The 17,396-nt window shown below is 40.9% G+C and overlaps 1 protein-coding gene across 2 annotated transcripts in view; it reads left to right on the forward strand.

Moving 5' to 3' along the window:
- LRP6 (LDL receptor related protein 6) overlaps positions 1–17,396 on the forward strand; it is a 112,410-nt gene that overhangs the window by 80,186 nt on the left and 14,828 nt on the right. For both annotated transcript variants that reach the window (XM_068190418.1, XM_068190420.1), the window contains exons 10-16: positions 550–776; positions 3,579–3,763; positions 5,565–5,891; positions 9,000–9,202; positions 11,774–11,985; positions 12,165–12,355; positions 17,145–17,354. In XM_068190418.1, coding sequence (XP_068046519.1) covers positions 550–776; positions 3,579–3,763; positions 5,565–5,891; positions 9,000–9,202; positions 11,774–11,985; positions 12,165–12,355; positions 17,145–17,354 — 1,555 coding nt within the window. The remainder of the gene's footprint in view (positions 1–549; positions 777–3,578; positions 3,764–5,564; positions 5,892–8,999; positions 9,203–11,773; positions 11,986–12,164; positions 12,356–17,144; positions 17,355–17,396) is intronic.

The following is a 17,396-nucleotide window of genomic DNA, read 5'->3' on the forward strand; positions in this document are numbered from 1 at the left end:
GCTGATCCTGATGGCAGAGTTTAAAAACGTCTTTTGAAGTCCAAGAAGAGATTGTGCTTAGTGAAATCAAATTTAGCCATCAGCACTGAAGCTACTGAGCTTATCAGTCATTTGGTTGTCTTCTTCTATTTGCTGTTCTGTCCTGCACTTTTTTTTTTTTTTTCATTTGGCTGCTTTAAGTAGTGTTCTGTGCTATAACATTGATGCTTCTGTATAGTCCTGGGAGAGCCAAAATATTTCCCCCTCCAAGCTGGCACTGAGTTATTAAGGTCACTTGGTCATGTAGATGCTTCATTCAACCAGACTAGTTATCCCATTTATTTCCCCAGTGAAATGCTATTGTAGTTGACACAGAATACATTCACAGGACACAGTAAATCATTACTTCTGAATAGCAGCATTGTTTGCTTTGCAAATAAGTAGCATATTGTAAGTTCCTCTGAGATGTCTAAAATCTGAAAGTGTTTAATATTCAACAAAGAAAACAAGCAGCCCAGTGACAGGCTGGTAAGTTTTCTAATTTGCCTGTGTATCTTTGTATCCCTGCAGACCATCAGCAGAGCATTTATGAATGGCAGCGCACTGGAACATGTCGTGGAGTTCGGCTTGGATTATCCTGAGGGCATGGCCGTGGACTGGCTGGGGAAGAACTTGTACTGGGCTGACACTGGCACAAACCGGATTGAGGTGTCCAAGCTGGATGGGCAGCACCGCCAGGTGCTTGTGTGGAAAGATCTTGACAGTCCCCGGGCACTGGCACTCGACCCTGCTGAGGGGTAACTTGCTGATTTAATTCTGTGTTTATGAACAGTGAAAGACAACATTGTAATGCTTCCTCTAGGGCAACTCCTATAGAGAACTCAGCTGGGGAATACAACCTGGTAATTTAGAGAAATACACTCTTAATGTCCTGAATAATAATAAAAAAAAACTAAAAAAAAAAAAAAATCAGAGCAGCTCATTAGAAAGGGATTTATATTTAGTTTTATAATTAACCACAGAAACAAAGTAGTTTTAGGTTTATGGAATTCATTATGTAGAAAAGGACTTCTTTGAAAGGAATATATCGTTTTAGAAATTAGGATTCTTTTTATCACAAGTTAGGGTCCAATAAAGGTATTAAATTATTTAATTTGAGGATGGGAGACCGAAGTTTATAGTCTGAGCACAAGGAAGGTATTTATTTCTTCAGATAAGGAAACCTTTTTGTTTGTACAGACAAGGAAAGAAGGACAGAGAAGGAGGGGAAACAATTATATTCACCTATGCCCCAAATGAAAGATTTTCTGAGAAGATACTTCTGAGTTGGATTGAAGTGTAATAGCAAAAGTAGGGCAATAAATAGGGAGAGGGAGGAAGGAATGGGGCAAGTCAAGCTAACTATTCAGCTTCTGAAATAGCTCTTCTACCCTGAAACACTCACTTGACAACAACTAATGTTATAAGTAAAAATTAATTGAGCCAAATTTAATATTTTAAAAAAATAGATTTTTATTACGTGACCAAAATTTGGTGCGAGATAGCCACAATCCAATCAAAAAGGGTCAGTGCCAAGCCCGGGTATCAGCGCTGGCTGAGACACAGGTCCAACCGCTACAGCAGAGGGTCCCCTATGTGTCCTGTCCGAGTGTTTTTTATACAGTTCATTCTGCCCGAGGCGGAGTCTCTTTCCTTCCTTTCAGAACTTCACATATCCATGTGAAGTTCTTTCTCTGCCACGGGGGAGTGATGAACATCCATGATTGCATTCCCAGAATCCGGTATTGAGATGCATCTCCCCGATGGCTCCGGCTATCTCAATCTTAGATATTTATCACGTATTCATTGTCCAGTGTTCCTCGGATCACCTTGGGGAACGACCCATCGACCCATCTCCGGGCTGCCTACGTTCATTCGTTTGCAAATGAGGTTCTCCTTCCTCTTGTCCTGGTGGTTTCGACACTGTGATGCAATCCCCTACACTGACTTGTGTGCTTAAAAAATCTTTTATAAGAGGGTTTCTTACCTATATATATAAGATATATATGACAATTTTATATGCACGAATTATCCCATATACACATAACACTAATTACTGCAAAAACTTTTTGAGGTTATACCAATATTGCATTTTTTTTAAAATTAAGGAACTTAATTTACAAGGGTTACGACATTATCACAGTTCCCAGTCACACTATGAGAGCTACAGCAATGCAGAGAACTTGCAACACATTCCTTCTGCTTTATTTCCACAGGGTGGTGGCAATGGTCACCTCCAGTGGGATCCTAGATTGGATTCAGCCCTGATGTGCCAGGGGTTGCAGGATGAGAATTCAACATCAGATTCTTAGATTCAGTTACTCATTTGTAACAAAAGGCTGCTATGGATGATTCTGGTTTTACACCGGAAGTAGGTTTTTTCCAAGGATTATCATCATTCAGTGCTTTGTCTCTTCACCACAGATCAGAAAAAAAATTACTTGGGTCAGAATGCCCGTTTTTCCTTACAGCAGTAGTATAGCTGTATACTATATATGCATGTACACTTATATAAATATACATTCAGTATAGTTGTATTTTAAATTGAAGTTTTCGAGGCATTGCTGCTATGGGAGGCAGTTCTATCACTTGGCTCTGTGCTGTGTCCAACTTGCAAAATGTATACACAAAGTACTTGCAAAATTTTTAAGAGAAATTTGCAAGTATTCCTGGCGTCTAATGAATTTCTCCCCGCTAATCATCAGTTTCTGAAGCAACCTTTCCTATTGTGCAGTTGGTAGGAACTGAAAGACTTCCCAGGGGTTTGTTACTAGAGTTATTAAAACCCAAAGGTGTAAATATTGGATAACTGCCTCTCACTTTTATTTTAGAATGGTATCAGCTTCATATTTTGGAAGTGACTAACTAGCCATCAAATATATAATATACAAATATGCATCCTACTTTACTGTGCAGTGCCTAAAGAAAATGTAAACATATGTAAGTCTGTCCTTCCAAATGAGGCATAAGCTGGCACGTGAGTATGTAATAATTGTATTTTTGCTCCAGTGGAAATGCCATACAGTTTTGTGTGTCTCAGCTGAGATGTAAGACACTCATGTAAGTACATGACTGGTTGACTTAGTTGTGTGCACATGAGTGGTGGCACCTATTAACAAAAGTACCCTTCAGATCTACCTTCTTGTATTCCTTCATTTGAGAGACAACTGACTAGAAACAGAAGATAAGTGGTCTGGAAACACACCCTGCTAAATAATCAGGGTAAATGAAGGTGTCTGACTGCCAGCCTCTGCCTCTTAAATGACATACATAGATTAGTTACTAGCAAAGTGCTGTCACATAGAACTTGCCGGTGAAAATCCAGGTCCAAGTGGGAAAAAATAATGTTGGAAGCATTTTGAGGAAAGTTGACTCACTTTCTTGCCTCTACTTTGGAAAAAAAAAAACAACCTATTATAGCACAATGAGTCTTAATAAATGTTTGAATTTACAGCTCTTCTTTTTCTCTTATGCTTTATAAGGATTATTGTTTTGGTTTTCCTCTTGAGTTCTCTTGGATTGAATGCAATTATTTTTCTTTCTTCTGTTTTTTTAATCAGGTTCATGTACTGGACTGAGTGGGGTGGCAAGCCAAAGATTGACAGAGCTGCTATGGATGGCAGTGAGAGGACCACGTTGGTCCCAAATGTGGGACGTGCTAACGGCCTGACCATTGACTATGCCAAGAGGCGTCTGTACTGGACCGACCTGGACACCAACCTGATAGAGTCCTCCAACATGTTAGGTGAGCCTCAGAGCCCTGGGCAGCATCCTGAGGGCAATGCTGCTTTTTGCAGCTCCCTTATGGCAAATCATGGCTTAAATAATGCAAAGATACACATCATAAGACAAAAATAAAATTTCCCAACCTTGCATGCCTTTAATGTTTGCTTCTATAATTCATGTTCATGTAACACTATGGTTAGCAAGGCCTCGATTTTCTTGTAAGTGATTGGGTTGCTCAGAAAGTTAAAATTACACAAGGTATAAATATTTCCAGTTATATGTAGGACAAATATGTCATCTTGCAGTGTTTTGGAGGGTCTTGCTTTGCTATTCTCAAGAGCACTAGAAAATACATAACAAAGGTAGAAAGAAAGTCAACAAGAAGATAACATCTTACTCAACATGTAATTTAATACAATTTGGTTTTTTATCTTTGTTAGTATCCTCAGGCATTTTCTCCCCCTGTATTCTGCATGGTAAGGACCTTTTCCTGGCTAGTGTTTATCAGCAGGAGAGTTCTCTTTTGCTGGGGTCTGTGATGATTTTATAAACTGGTAATTGCAGCAAAATGGGGGTAGAATATTTTATTATTTCACTGTTCCAGAGTACTGTGTGGAGGACCTAGGCCCTCTCAGATTTGCACAGTACCGTGTTTTAACTTCTCAGCACTCACAGGAGTGAACTGCCTTGTTGTATGCTAAATTATTCAGATTAGCATTAACAATAGCCAATATTTAAGCATTAATAATTAGCCAGTATTTAATGCTAAAGGAATTAGTCTGCTTTAAACAGTATGCTTGCAGTAGTGGAACAAAGCTAGAAAAAGATCAAAACGGGCAAATGCAATATGGGAATTATATGTGATAGAAAAGCTTTTCTTCAGCTTCTCATATATTTTGGTGTGCTGTGGAGGCCTGCTCCATGTTTCCCTTTGAAATGTGGGACTGGAAACAGCATCAGAGCTTCTTTTTCCCTGTGCCTGTGGCTGGTGACAGCACAGATGCCTGTGGGGCTGTGCATCCTTGACTTCTGTGTGCAAAGAGGGAATGACTTTGTGCTTCATAATCCGTTCATTTTGTGTAACTATACCACAGGAGGTACCATGGTAATGAAGTGGTTGATAAAACAGAATTGAAACAACTTCCCCCTGCCATGTCCTGCTTCTTAAGATATCTTAACTTTTCCATGGTATACACAATTAGCTATTCCCTGTCCTGACTTTCTGGCTGCTCTGGAATGTTGTGACATTCCATGGTATACACAATTAGCTGTTCCCTGTCCTGACTTTCTGGCTGCTCTAGAATGTTGTGACATTCCAGAGACAAAAGTTATTTTAGCCTTGTACATTTAATTTTTCTCATAATGCAATGTAGTATTTAATTAAGCTCATAACAATTTTCTTTTTACAAGCAGTGGGAAAAGTGTGGTGCAAGAGATGCTCAACTGGAAATACAGTGTCAGGATCCTGCATTAGATTGAGAGGCATCCTGTCAGTTTTGGGAAGGGAGGAAAGGACAGAATCTTTCTGAGAACCCTGATAATTTTCAAAATTGAAAATTTTCTTCAGAAAACTACATTTTTTTCTGTGAATGGCAAGCAGGATTAACACATTTCTGTGATAGGCTCTGAGATTCCTTTTGTCTACTGTACATTACTTTGTAATTTACTTGTGTAATAATACCTTGTGTAATTGTTGTAATGATGAAAGGGTAACTTTAAAGTAATTGCATGGTTACTTTTCTGGGCAGGGGACATGTCCAACAGTATACTGCTTGTGCCCATGTCACTCCACTTTTTCTCTCCCTTCTTTTTGGACACAGGCCTTGACCGTGAGATCATAGCTGATGATTTGCCTCACCCCTTTGGCCTGACCCAGTACCAGGATTACATTTACTGGACAGACTGGAGCCGGCGCAGCATCGAACGAGCCAACAAGACCAGTGGCCAGAACAGAACCATCATCCAGGGCCACCTGGATTATGTTATGGACATCCTGGTCTTCCACTCCTCCCGACAGGCGGGCTGGAATGAGTGTGCCTCTAGCAATGGGCACTGCTCTCATCTGTGCCTGGCAGTCCCTGTGGGAGGGTTTGTCTGTGGCTGCCCAGCTCACTATTCCTTGAACTCTGACAACAGCACCTGCAGTGGTAAGCCATAAGGAAGTTAGTGAACTTTTCCAGTGGCTCACCTACATCTGTGTAAACACGAAAGCTAAACATGTGTTGGTTCTGTGTCTCTGTCAGACACTCTTCAAATGCTTACTTGATTGTTTATCTGCTTATGTATTCCTAGTATTGCCTGGCATAAACGATTTGTGATACTTTAGTCTGGATTCTAGACTTTGTGCATCTTTTATGGGGTCAGGATTTCATTCTGTAGTAGCTGTGTTTGCTGGCTGATGAGATGCTGAGGTGGGCCACTCGCAGACCTCTACAAGTGTTTTTCCTCAGTGAGGATGGGTTGGGCTCCATGGCTTCCCCAGCAGTCTGGTTCCTGATCTCAGTGCAGCCAAGCCCCATTTTTCTTTATTGTTGTGCAGAATACAAACCGCAAGGCTCCTCAGGCTGTGTGTAATTAGTTTGTAACCAAATAATTTATCCATCTCTCAATAACTGGCTGCAGTGAAGCTCTCATAATTTTGGCAGCAACTTTGGATGGCTGATTTTCACTGGTGTCATTCACATTAGTCAGTGGGGGAAGAGATTCATGGTACAGAGAGACAGATTGTATCTCACCCACATTACACATGAGTAGAGACATCCAATTTCATCTTAAAGCCAAAAGCTGGGCAGATTGTTGCACAAATGCCACCTCATGGCATTTTTTGAAAATCATACTTTTCAAAAAACTGTGCTTTTCTACTTCCCTTGTGTTCTGTACTTTTGCTCTCCTTTTTTTATTATAATGGCCCCTTGCATGACAACTGGATTCTTGCACCCTGGTACTTTGACATGTTCGTGCAAGTAAGAGGCACAGCCGGCATCTCTCTGGTAGTGACTGTGATCTTCTAGGTGGAGGAATTTGACTTCCAGGGGAGAAAAAGTAGCAGAATGATCAAAGGTCATGTTTTTCTTGTGAAAATGCTCCTGTAAACAGAGCAAGGAGCAAAATACAGGAAATACATTGCGAGCAAATATAACCATTTCCCCATGGTACAGTTGAGGGCTCTTTGTGTGGTATTAGGAATTTTCCTCTGCTATATTCAAACCTGGGAAATTTCCAGCTTCTCATTTATAGCTAATTGGAGATTTAGGCCTCTCTGCATATAATTTAATTCCTTTTTTTGGACACTATAATTGGAGCATGAATTGTTTTAACTTTCTTTTGCCTGTATTACTTGCTTATGTACCTCCTGAATGTTATTAGTCCAGGCCCTGTCTAGAGGTCCTCCCTTTCAGAATACCCTGCTCATGCATGCATAGGTTCTTTTAATTATACTCTGGTGAGATCTCTTCAGACCTACCACGTGTCATGAAGTTGGAAGGCAGGGTTACACAGGAGATATACTCAATGCACTCCCTTTGCCTGCTTCCAAAAATACAGTTAAAATATGTGACTATTGGGAGGGAGAATGATGAAAACTGGAAAGGGATTTCTGAAATTGGTACTGTTTCAGAGATGTGGAGTCTCAAGGGGAGAAATTCTGCTGTTGCTTTTTAGAATGAGCCATCAATTCAAAGTTGTAAGCCAGGCAGTCTTAGAAAGTAAGAGGGTATCTTTGGGGAAGAGTAGAAATAATTTTAGGTGCTTACATGTTTACCTGCATTGTTTTACCGTAAGTTTTTTCCCTTTTCATTTCTATCATAATTTCTTGGTAAGAATTCTGATGTTTCTGAATCCATTATTTTGCTGTACACATTCATATAAACTTGTCTTTGCTTTATTTTTTTGTGCTTTCTTACACAGTTTAGTGCTAAGTAGAAGGCTGCTTAATTTATTGGAAAAGTGCTTGGAGGGAAAATACAGATTTTCCAGAAAGCAAAAATACCTTGCAATTAGGCCTGATTGTTATAGGATGTTAAGAGAGAGTGTTGGTTTCCAAGGAAACTCCTCCCTGCCTTTTTTTTTTTCCCCAGCACTCAGAATAGCTGTTCAAAGTGTATGCTAAAATAACAAAGCAAGGTTATGATGTTCTCTAGGAGACTTTTGTTTCCTCCTCTTTCCCCGGTGGTGCCTTATCTGTTCTACAGGCTGGTAAATGAATGCAGAGTCCCACTGCTAATCTCTCTACAGACTTGGGCTGTAGAGAATTGATTGTACAAACTTCAGGGAGGCTTTAAGCTGCATTTCTAGAAATTTGCTCTTGTACCATCTTGCACAGCAGTGGTTTCAGGTAGAGCATTATTGAAAAGAACCCTCTGAAAAAGGAAAATGCTTTCACTACCTTCTCTGATTTCTGACCCAGTTATGTAATTTTTCTCAATGATGTATTCAATGCTTTGTGCACTTACTGTAAGTTACAGCTGATAAACTACAGCTGTATGGGGTGTTGAAATCTTTGATGGTATTTCTAATTACAAAGAATAAACATTTGCCCAGGAAATTTTTGCAGGGTAGAATATCAAATTTCTTTTTTTCATTGCAGGTTGTCATTCCCAGATAACCATCTAGAAATAATAAAGATACATAGCTTTGAGAAGAGCAAATGCATTTTTCTCCAAAACCACAGCCTCGCACACAGTTAAGAAATTTTCCTGTAAATTAGTTGTTTCATTCCAGTACAGGCAGAAAAAGGATTTGTAGGAACAGGACTGAACCACTGTCAATCTCTTTTCCCTGAAACATCTAAATAAGGAACCAGTGCTGGCTTTTTCTCACGTTCCTCTGCAAGTAGAAGTGCACCTAACAAAGGGTTCAACTTCAATATAGGGGAGCTGCATTTCCCTGAAACCCCTTTAGAAAGCAAATGGACAGTTCTTTGAGAGGCATAATTGACCATTCTTCTTTGAGATGCTTTTGGCAGAGGTCTTTGCATTCACTAGTCCTGCCACTTAAAAAATCTGATCTTTGCCTACCATATTCACGTAGAGACATTTATAGTAAAAAGGGTTAATTTGAAAGGCTTTTCGTACTCATCAGAGGGTGGGATTGTTATGTTTTGATTTTTTGTTTGGTTTTGGCAAAGGAAGAGGGAAAAGGGGAATGAAATAAATGTCTGGTTATGGATTGTAGTTGTCATTCTTAAACATAAAAATGCCCAGTGTTATTGCCACGTGTAACTCTTTCAACCCCTTTTCTTTTTTTAACCCATCTAGCTCCTACCACCTTTCTGTTGTTCAGTCAGAAGAACGCGATTAATCGCATGGTGATAGATGAGCAGCAGAGCCCAGATATCATACTCCCCATCCACAGCCTCCGCAATGTCCGGGCCATTGATTACGACCCCCTGGATAAGCAGCTCTACTGGATTGACTCTCGGCAGAACATCATCCGGAAAGCACAGGAAGATGGCAGCCAGGTATCCTGAGGGGGTGGAATTGCTGAATATTTGGCATGCCTGTGCCAAACAATGACTGGTTGTATGGGGATAATTTAGATGCACAGACTTCCCTGTAGGTTACTATACCTTGGTAAAATGACTGTCATCTGGAGTTTTCTGGAGTCCTCAGTCAGTAAATCTGGGAGGTGAAGCAATAAATAAAGCATGGAAAACCAAGGCCAGTTTGAGCATACTGTTGTTCCCAGTACAATTATTTGCTTAACATTGTCTTTTGTCTGGAAGCTGTTTGAAGCCAATATTTGAGATATGAAACATGGAAGGGAAGGTTCTTGGGAGAAATGGGGGGATGTGACAAAGGTATGTGAGCAGAGTGCAGGGGTAGATCCTCTGAAATGAGAAGGCTGGAACTGTGTGAGCACACTGCTGTGTCTGGAGCCTCCCAGGTTCTGGAGCAGATAAGAAGAGAGTTGTTGTAAATCACTGGGGCATGGAGTGACTAGACTGAACCTGTAAAAGACGTAGCAGACTTGGGAAAATGTATTTGGCTGGAGAATACAGAGAAAGTAGAGTAGGGTAGAAGGCAAAAGGTAATAGAAGTTTTGGTGGTTCAACCCTGGCTGGAGGCCAGACACCCACCCAAACCACCCTGTCAGTTCCCTCCTCAACTGGACAGGGGAGACAAGATACAGCAAAAGGCTTATGAGTTGGGATAAGGGATTACCGTCTGTTCATCACACTTTGTTCTGCCACTGTTTCCTCCTCATGGAGAGGAGTCTTTTCCCTGCTCCAGTGTGGGGTCACTCCCACCGGAGATAGTCTTCCATGAACTTCTGCCTCCAAAACGAGTCCTTCCTATGAGCTATGTTTGCTTCATGAACTGCTCCAGTGCGAGTCTTTCCCACAGGGTGCAGTCCCTCAGGAACAGGCCCTGGGTCCCTCACAGGGTCACGCATCCTACCAGGAAACCTGCTCCAGTGTGGGCTGTTCTCTCCACGGGGTTTCCCATAGGGTCACAGCCTCCTTTAGGCATCCCCCTGCTCCAGCAAGGGCTCCTCCAGGGACTGCAGTGGATCTCTGCACCCTCATGCCCTCCACTGGTTGCAGGGGCACAGGGAATCCTGGAGCAGCTCGTGCCCCTCCTTCCTCACTGCCATTGGTGTCTGCAGGGCTGTTCCTCTCACAGTCTTATTCCACTCTTCTCTGACTGCAACTGCTTCTGCCCAATAACTTTTCTTCCTCTTAAATATGTTATCCCAGAGGTGTTACCAACATCCCTGATTGGCCCAGCCTTGGCTGCTGGTGGGACCATCCTGGATTTGGTGGCATTGGCTCTGCTGGGCATGGGGGAAGCTTCCAGCACCTTCTCAGAGAACCCATCCCTATAGCACCCCCCAACCAAAACCTGGCCATACAAACCCAATATGCAGGTTTAGTGAGGTTAACTGTGACCAGTGACTGCTTATTCGATTTTGCATTTTAAAATAGAAATTTTCTTCCTAATTTTTTGAATGTGGGATGAGTGAGAGACTAAGATGAACAACACAACACAAGAGAGGTGCTATATTCAGTTGAATTTTAAGAGTGTGGTTTCTGGTGGTGGGTGTGGTAGTAGTTGCATCCTGCTGTATGCCCTTCAGCCTTAACTCTTAATTTAGCAATGCTTTTAATTTTGAAATATCTAAATAATACCCAAAACTAGTCAAAGCCACCATGTTTTTGCCAGCTTCAGCAGAATAAACAAATGGAAGACTTGCAGGCACACCATTTCATAGAGGTGACAAGCCAAATAAAGTTAGGCAGATTTTCTGGTGAAGTTTAATTTGGGGATGAGAGGATAGAGGTTACTCACTTCATAACCATGGCTTCCAAAATGTTTATGTAGGCCATGTTTACTGATTTATTAATCCTCTTCATAAAGAAGAAAAAGGCATGCCAACTCCAGAAGTCTAGACCAAGTAGAAGACAACACCTTGAACTAGTAAGGTGTTAGCTGGAGATGCTCTGAAGTTAGTATTGTACACTAGCTGATGTCCTTTCCATCTTTGGCAGAGCTGCCTTCCATTTATTAACCACCGTCGTGTCCTCCAACTGAGATGGCAGCAATGGTGGAGAAGAATGAGGCCAGCATTTCAAGTGCTGTCTGGCCTCACTTTGCCTTTGTTTTTCTCTGCTCAACTTCAGCTTTGGGAATTAGTGGTGGTACATTTCTATTGTAGAGTGTTAAATGTGCTGGGTTTGAGTCTATCCAAACTGAACTCTTGAGCTGTCAAAAAAGTAGAGGAAATACAGGAGCTGACTCTGGACCTTGAACACAGACACAATTTGGACGTACTGGTCAAACTTGCAAAGTCTTACAAGCTGCAGTCAGCTTGTGTGATTGCCATTACAGCAAACCATCAGGACTAAGTGTCTCTTTCTTATCAAAGGTGTTGGTGTGGCAACAGAACCTGGGTTTCTCCTTACTTTATGCTACTATTTTGGCTGTCTCCTTTTTCTGAGCAGTAGCTAGACATGGTGCATCCATAGCAAATAAAGTTATTCACATTAGATTAAGATTAAATATTCTCCTGTGTGTTGTTTCCTTTGCAGAGCCTCACTGTTGTGACAAGTCCAGTTCCCAATCAGAACCTGGATATGCAGCCCTACGACCTGAGCATTGACATCTACAGTCGCTACATCTACTGGACCTGCGAGGCCACCAACGTCATCAATGTGACTCACTTGGATGGGAGACCCATGGGAGTGGTGCTCAAGGGGGATCAGGATAGGCCCAGAGCCATTGTGGTGAATCCAGAGAAAGGGTATGTAGGAAAATTCAGGCCTAGGGTTTTGAGAATCAAGTAGTTTTCTTGCTGTAGCTTGTTTTCTGTTTGTCAGAATGAAAAACAACTTTGCCATTTGTTAAAATGTCTTGGATTTATAGAAAATGTGGAAAGATCAAATGAACCTTTTTTTTTTCCCTCTAATCATCCTGTTCCAGATACATGTATTTCACCAACCTCCAGGAGAGATCTCCTAAAATTGAGAGAGCAGCATTGGATGGAACTGAGCGAGAAGTCCTTTTTTTCAGCGGCTTGAGCAAGCCCATCGCCTTAGCTGTTGACGGCCAGCTGGGCAAGTTGTTCTGGGCTGACTCAGATCTGCGCAGAATTGAAAGCAGTGACCTTTCAGGTAGAGTAGCACCTTAATTCAGTGATTCATTTGTGTGGTGTGGGTGTGGGGGAATGCAAAGAAAGGTGTCATCTCATCTTTTCCTTCCTACTATAAACAGTCTGTACTATGATTCTAATCACTCCCTGAATTTTCAGCCAGGGAATGTGCATGATTCGTGCAGCATGTCTTTACAGTTTCATGACTGCGATTTGCATTATTAATTGCTACACATGCTATTTACTTTGGTTTCTTACTGCAAAACCTTTGTGTAGTTTTCCAAAGTTAGTTGATGAATAAATAGCAGCAGTTTTAGAAAGGGGAGAAAAAGGGTTGTTTTTAAAGACACTGCTTTTGGTGCAGTAATCTGTCAATCAGAGGAAAGTTCCCTGTTAGTAGAAAAATATATCCTGCAGAGTTGAAGCAGCAGGTGTCGATGTTACTTTTGTACCTGTCATTTGGGGTGAAAAGATGTGAGAAGGATAGAGAAGATGTAACATCTCTCTGTCCTCAAACCTCCCTTTTCCAGCTGTGGAATTCTCTTTGCTTGCTCTCCAAGACTGGTTATGCTGCTTGTCTGACCTCCTCTACGAGTTCATTCAGCCCATTTCACAATGACCTAACAACATTATACAGAAAAAGACAATTAGTGATTGGTGTTCTGTTGGCTTGGAAAGCTGCATTGTTTCAGGAAAAAGAGAGTCCAGCAAGCAACCAGAAGTGGAGCAAGAGAAGAGGGGAGAATTATATGGTCCAGATTGGGTAAGAAAGACAAATGTCTTTCATTTACTAGCCTAATCCAGAAAACTGCTGGATCAGCTCAGCTGCCTCATGTAGCATCAGTACTAATTTGTGATACAGATTGGGCTGGATGTTGTTGCTGGAAGTGAGAGTTGAAAACATAAAAGGAGTTATGACAGCTTGCAGTAATGTGTGTGGTAATGTCTTCCACTTATGACATGGTACCTTCATTCAAAGTAGTAGCATGTAACCCTGTTGACACCACTTGGATTTTCAGCCTTTTGCTAAGTACCTAGAATAAGCTTTTGGTTTGAAAAACAGTTTGTTTTTCCTAGATGGTTGGAATTAAAGCTCAGAAAGACAGTAATTTTTTTCAGTGGTGTGTCACTGGAAGATTTAGGGTCAGTACTGAACTGTGATATCATGATTGTTTATGGTTTTAAAATGCCAGACACAACCTGAGTTAGTGAATTATTAAAGAACAACAAAAGAAGACTTGTGGTGGTGTTGCTTGGTACGTTCCAGATTCATGGCTTGCATGAGTAGAGTAACAGGCAGGAGAATATTACACGTGCTTTATTTCTCTCTTTGTCTGTTATCTTCCTGAAGTTAGGACACCAGACAAGGAGATGGGTCTAAATTCTAGTTCAGTCTAGGTTTAATGATTCTGGTTTTTTTTTTTTTTCCCTTAAATATGTGGCTGTTGGATCACCAATGTTATGTAGTAAAAGTTCTTACTTTACAAACCATATTTTGAAGAGCATAGAGAAAAAAAACGTTCCAAAACCTCCCTTGATTTTGGCATTTGCACCACAAATAGATTGCTATAATCACCATGATAAATTGCTAACTGCTGAGATGCATTCCTGTGCTTAGGAATGCTGATTAATAAGTTCTTTTGACCAGCAGAGTAATTTTTCTGCATGTTAGCTTCTTAAAAACTTTCATTCTCTTGCTCTGTCATTTCTGTAGATTCCAGTACCCATAAAGACAAACTAGGATGCCTTTTATGTGATGTAGTCCTTCTTTTCCTCCCTGTCCTTCAGGCATGCAGTTAGGACTTGGTTATTCTGCCCAAATGGGAGATCTTATTGAAGTTAACCAGATTCTTCACATGATTAAGGGGTTGTTTATGAAAAGGTGACTGGAATTAGCTCTCTACCATGAAAACTATTTGGAAATTAGCTCTTCTATTCCAGAATAATTAGTGTGATTTGGAAATGTCTAATGATCCTGGAATTAAGTAATTTTTATTTGGAAATAGAATGAGCTATGTGTGTGTCCTGATTTTTGTATTTATTTGGTTGGTTTTAAATCTTTTTGTAAATGGTATTGCTGGAAAGGAGATGGTGATGCCAGAAGACAAAGCTCCTCTTAATCATGTCTCCCTTTCATCTGACATTCCCAATAAAGGAGACTAGCACCCTGATGAGTCAGCTTTGGGTTTCATTGTTGGTTGATGGAAGAAGGGACCTAATGTCTCAGTTTAGTCAGAAATTGTCAGTTACACTTGGTCACAAATATTACAAAGAAAGATTAAGACATTAAGGGATTGAAAATATTAAGCTTCAGAGGTTTAGGAACATACTGCAAAATGCCATGCTGATTGATGTGGGCATTGCAGAGCAGGACATGTACAGACTGCATTTGGGTAGGTCAAGGTTTTAGCTTTTGTATTCCTTCCTGTCTTCCTTTCATTTTGCCCTATTCTCAGCTTAACTTTATTTCTCAAGATGCAGGTTTCTGTTTCTTACATTTTCCTGACAAATTAATCATTTTATTGGAGTTTAATAGATGGTTGCAGTTATTTAGGTTGACTTACATCACTCAGTCTATTAATTTCTACATCAGTGTCCTGGTTCAGGGCAAATCTGGGAGAGAACCCCCAAAGGGGTTCCTCTAGAAGGCAGATTCAATTGGCCCCTCCCCCCAACTGGTTCAGGAAAAAATACTTCCTTGGAGAAAAGTGGAAAAAACTGTTTATTAAACAAGAAAATGCAAACAGTATTAAACAATGAAACTTCTTGCCGCTCCAAAAGAGGGACAAACTCAGAAAAATTCACCCCTCCAGGCTGCAGCTCGTCTCACTCAGTCTCTTATCAGTCCCTCCAGCGCTGGAAATGCCACGGCCCAGGCCCGGCCCACTGGGACACAGGAGCGAACTGCCGGTGCTCTTCTTGTGTTCAGTCCAGAGCAGGTTTGAGCAGGTCCAAAGAAAAGGAAAAGCCACAGTCCAGGGAACTTCTTTGCCTCAGCTAACTAAAACTAACTAAAAAGCAAAGGAGAGCTCTGTCTTGCTGTCTGTCTGTCCGCAGACAACACAGTCCAGCAGCAGGAATGTGGAGGAGTGAGTGCAGTTTCTGGAAACAAACTCCGCGCTTCTTCTCCCCCCCTTCACTCCTGGAACAAGTCTTAAAGGTGCAAAACTTATTATTCAGCATAAACAGAACAGACGATTGGGGATAAAAGCATCATACAGTCAACCTAGGACAATCAGTCTGGGTATAACCTCCTTCAGAATTCATCAACGTCTTTTCTTAATCAGATCATTGCTGGTGTTGCTTCAAAGTGGTGGTGAGAGTCCAGCCTAGCTGATTTGAATTCCTATGTTTTTCTTCAGGTTTTAACGCTTGGTAAATGTTTGGAAGGTTGCATAACTTCTGAAGTCTCTGTGCATTTCATGAAAAGGAGATAATCATATTTTTTCATAGCTGAATTTGTTTCTAAGTCATCGTCATTGACATAATGTTGATTAAATCCTCAACAAGCAAAAAACCCCTTCATACTACCAAACAAAGCAGAGAGGGATAGAATTTATTCAAAGTATAAAATCATGAAGTACACGTGTCTTCTGTCCTGTAAGGTTATCTTGTGCGGCTAAGGTAGATTTTTTCCCCCCTGGTATTCAGTTATTCCAGCACATTTGTACAGAACAAAAATATAAAAACTTACAGTAATTCATTCTATGGATGAACAATGTAAAGCTATTGTTTGCTGTAGCAGAAGTGAAAAATAAGCACAGCAGTGAGCTCAGCTATCATAAATACCAGGATTTATAGGTAAATTTTCAAGCTTTAGCTTGACTTGTGTGATCCTGTTTCAGTTTCTTAAAATTGAAGCAGATTCCATGTACTTTGCAAGTAATTTTGTGCTCAGAATCTGATCAACTCACTGAATATTTGACTGTTAATGACCACGTCATCATGTTAAATAAAGGAAGCATGGATTAAGCCTCCCTCCTGAGCCCTCAGGTTTTGACTAATATTTTTCTTCTGTGTAAGTTACAAAGTCTTCACTGTCTTCAGACAGACTTCAGTGATACCTTTAAAATAACTGTTGACTGTGTTCTGTTCATGTGGAGAGTAAACCATGAAATGTGACAGTCGCTCTTGACTGTATTTAATGCCAGAAAATCTGGCATAGAAATCAACAACCACTCTCCAGAGGTGTAAGGCCTCTTGTCTGCTCCTGGTGATTGCTAAAGGAACTCAGGAAAGTAAGTATTTGCTAGAAAGAAAGGAGCATTCCCAATTTAGCACTAATAGCTTAGTGAAGGTAAGTAGCTGAAAGAAAAGAACATGAGGAAGTCAGAAGTGTTAATCTCATCATTCATGTGAGAAGTCCTAATTACCCTGCTTTCACTTGGAATTTATCTTGTATGGGTTAGCTGAAGCCAATAATCCATCTTCTTATTCCCTGCTGTATGGCAAGACAAAGCAATTAATCTCTCAAAAACGGAAAGAAGAATGAAAAGAGCTACTGATTTCCATCATATTGATAAGAGACTGGAACGGCTCATGAGAGATTAGCCCCTCCACTCCAGGTGCTTCTTAAATACACTAGATATTTTTTGAGCACAAAAACTCTCTCCTTGGTGAAAGCAGAAGAAAAAATTGATCATCTCTGCAAAATGCATTAGTCTTGCATCAGAGGATCCAGTATTGCCTGGGTTTTTGTAGTAGGCTTACCCAGTAGCATAAAAGTAGTGACAAATAATGGTGTGCGTAATGTAGGAGATGTTTCCGATAGTTTTGCCTAGTTGAACCAAAGCACTCTTTCCCTTCTGCAGGTGCTAACCGGATGGTTTTGGAAGACTCCAATATCTTGCAGCCTGTGGGACTAACTGTCTTTGAGAACTGGCTGTACTGGATTGACAGGCAGCAGCAGATGATTGAAAAGATTGATATGACCGGTCGAGAAGGACGTACAAAGGTCCAGGCTCGTATTGCACAACTCAGTGACATCCATGCTGTGAAGGAGCTCAACCTGCAGGAATACAGTGAGTGCAATCTTGATTGCAGGTACAAATAGGGCCTGTAAG

The sequence above is a fragment of the Anomalospiza imberbis genome, chromosome 5, assembly GCF_031753505.1.
Source record: "Anomalospiza imberbis isolate Cuckoo-Finch-1a 21T00152 chromosome 5, ASM3175350v1, whole genome shotgun sequence".
NCBI lineage: Eukaryota > Metazoa > Chordata > Aves > Passeriformes > Viduidae > Anomalospiza > Anomalospiza imberbis.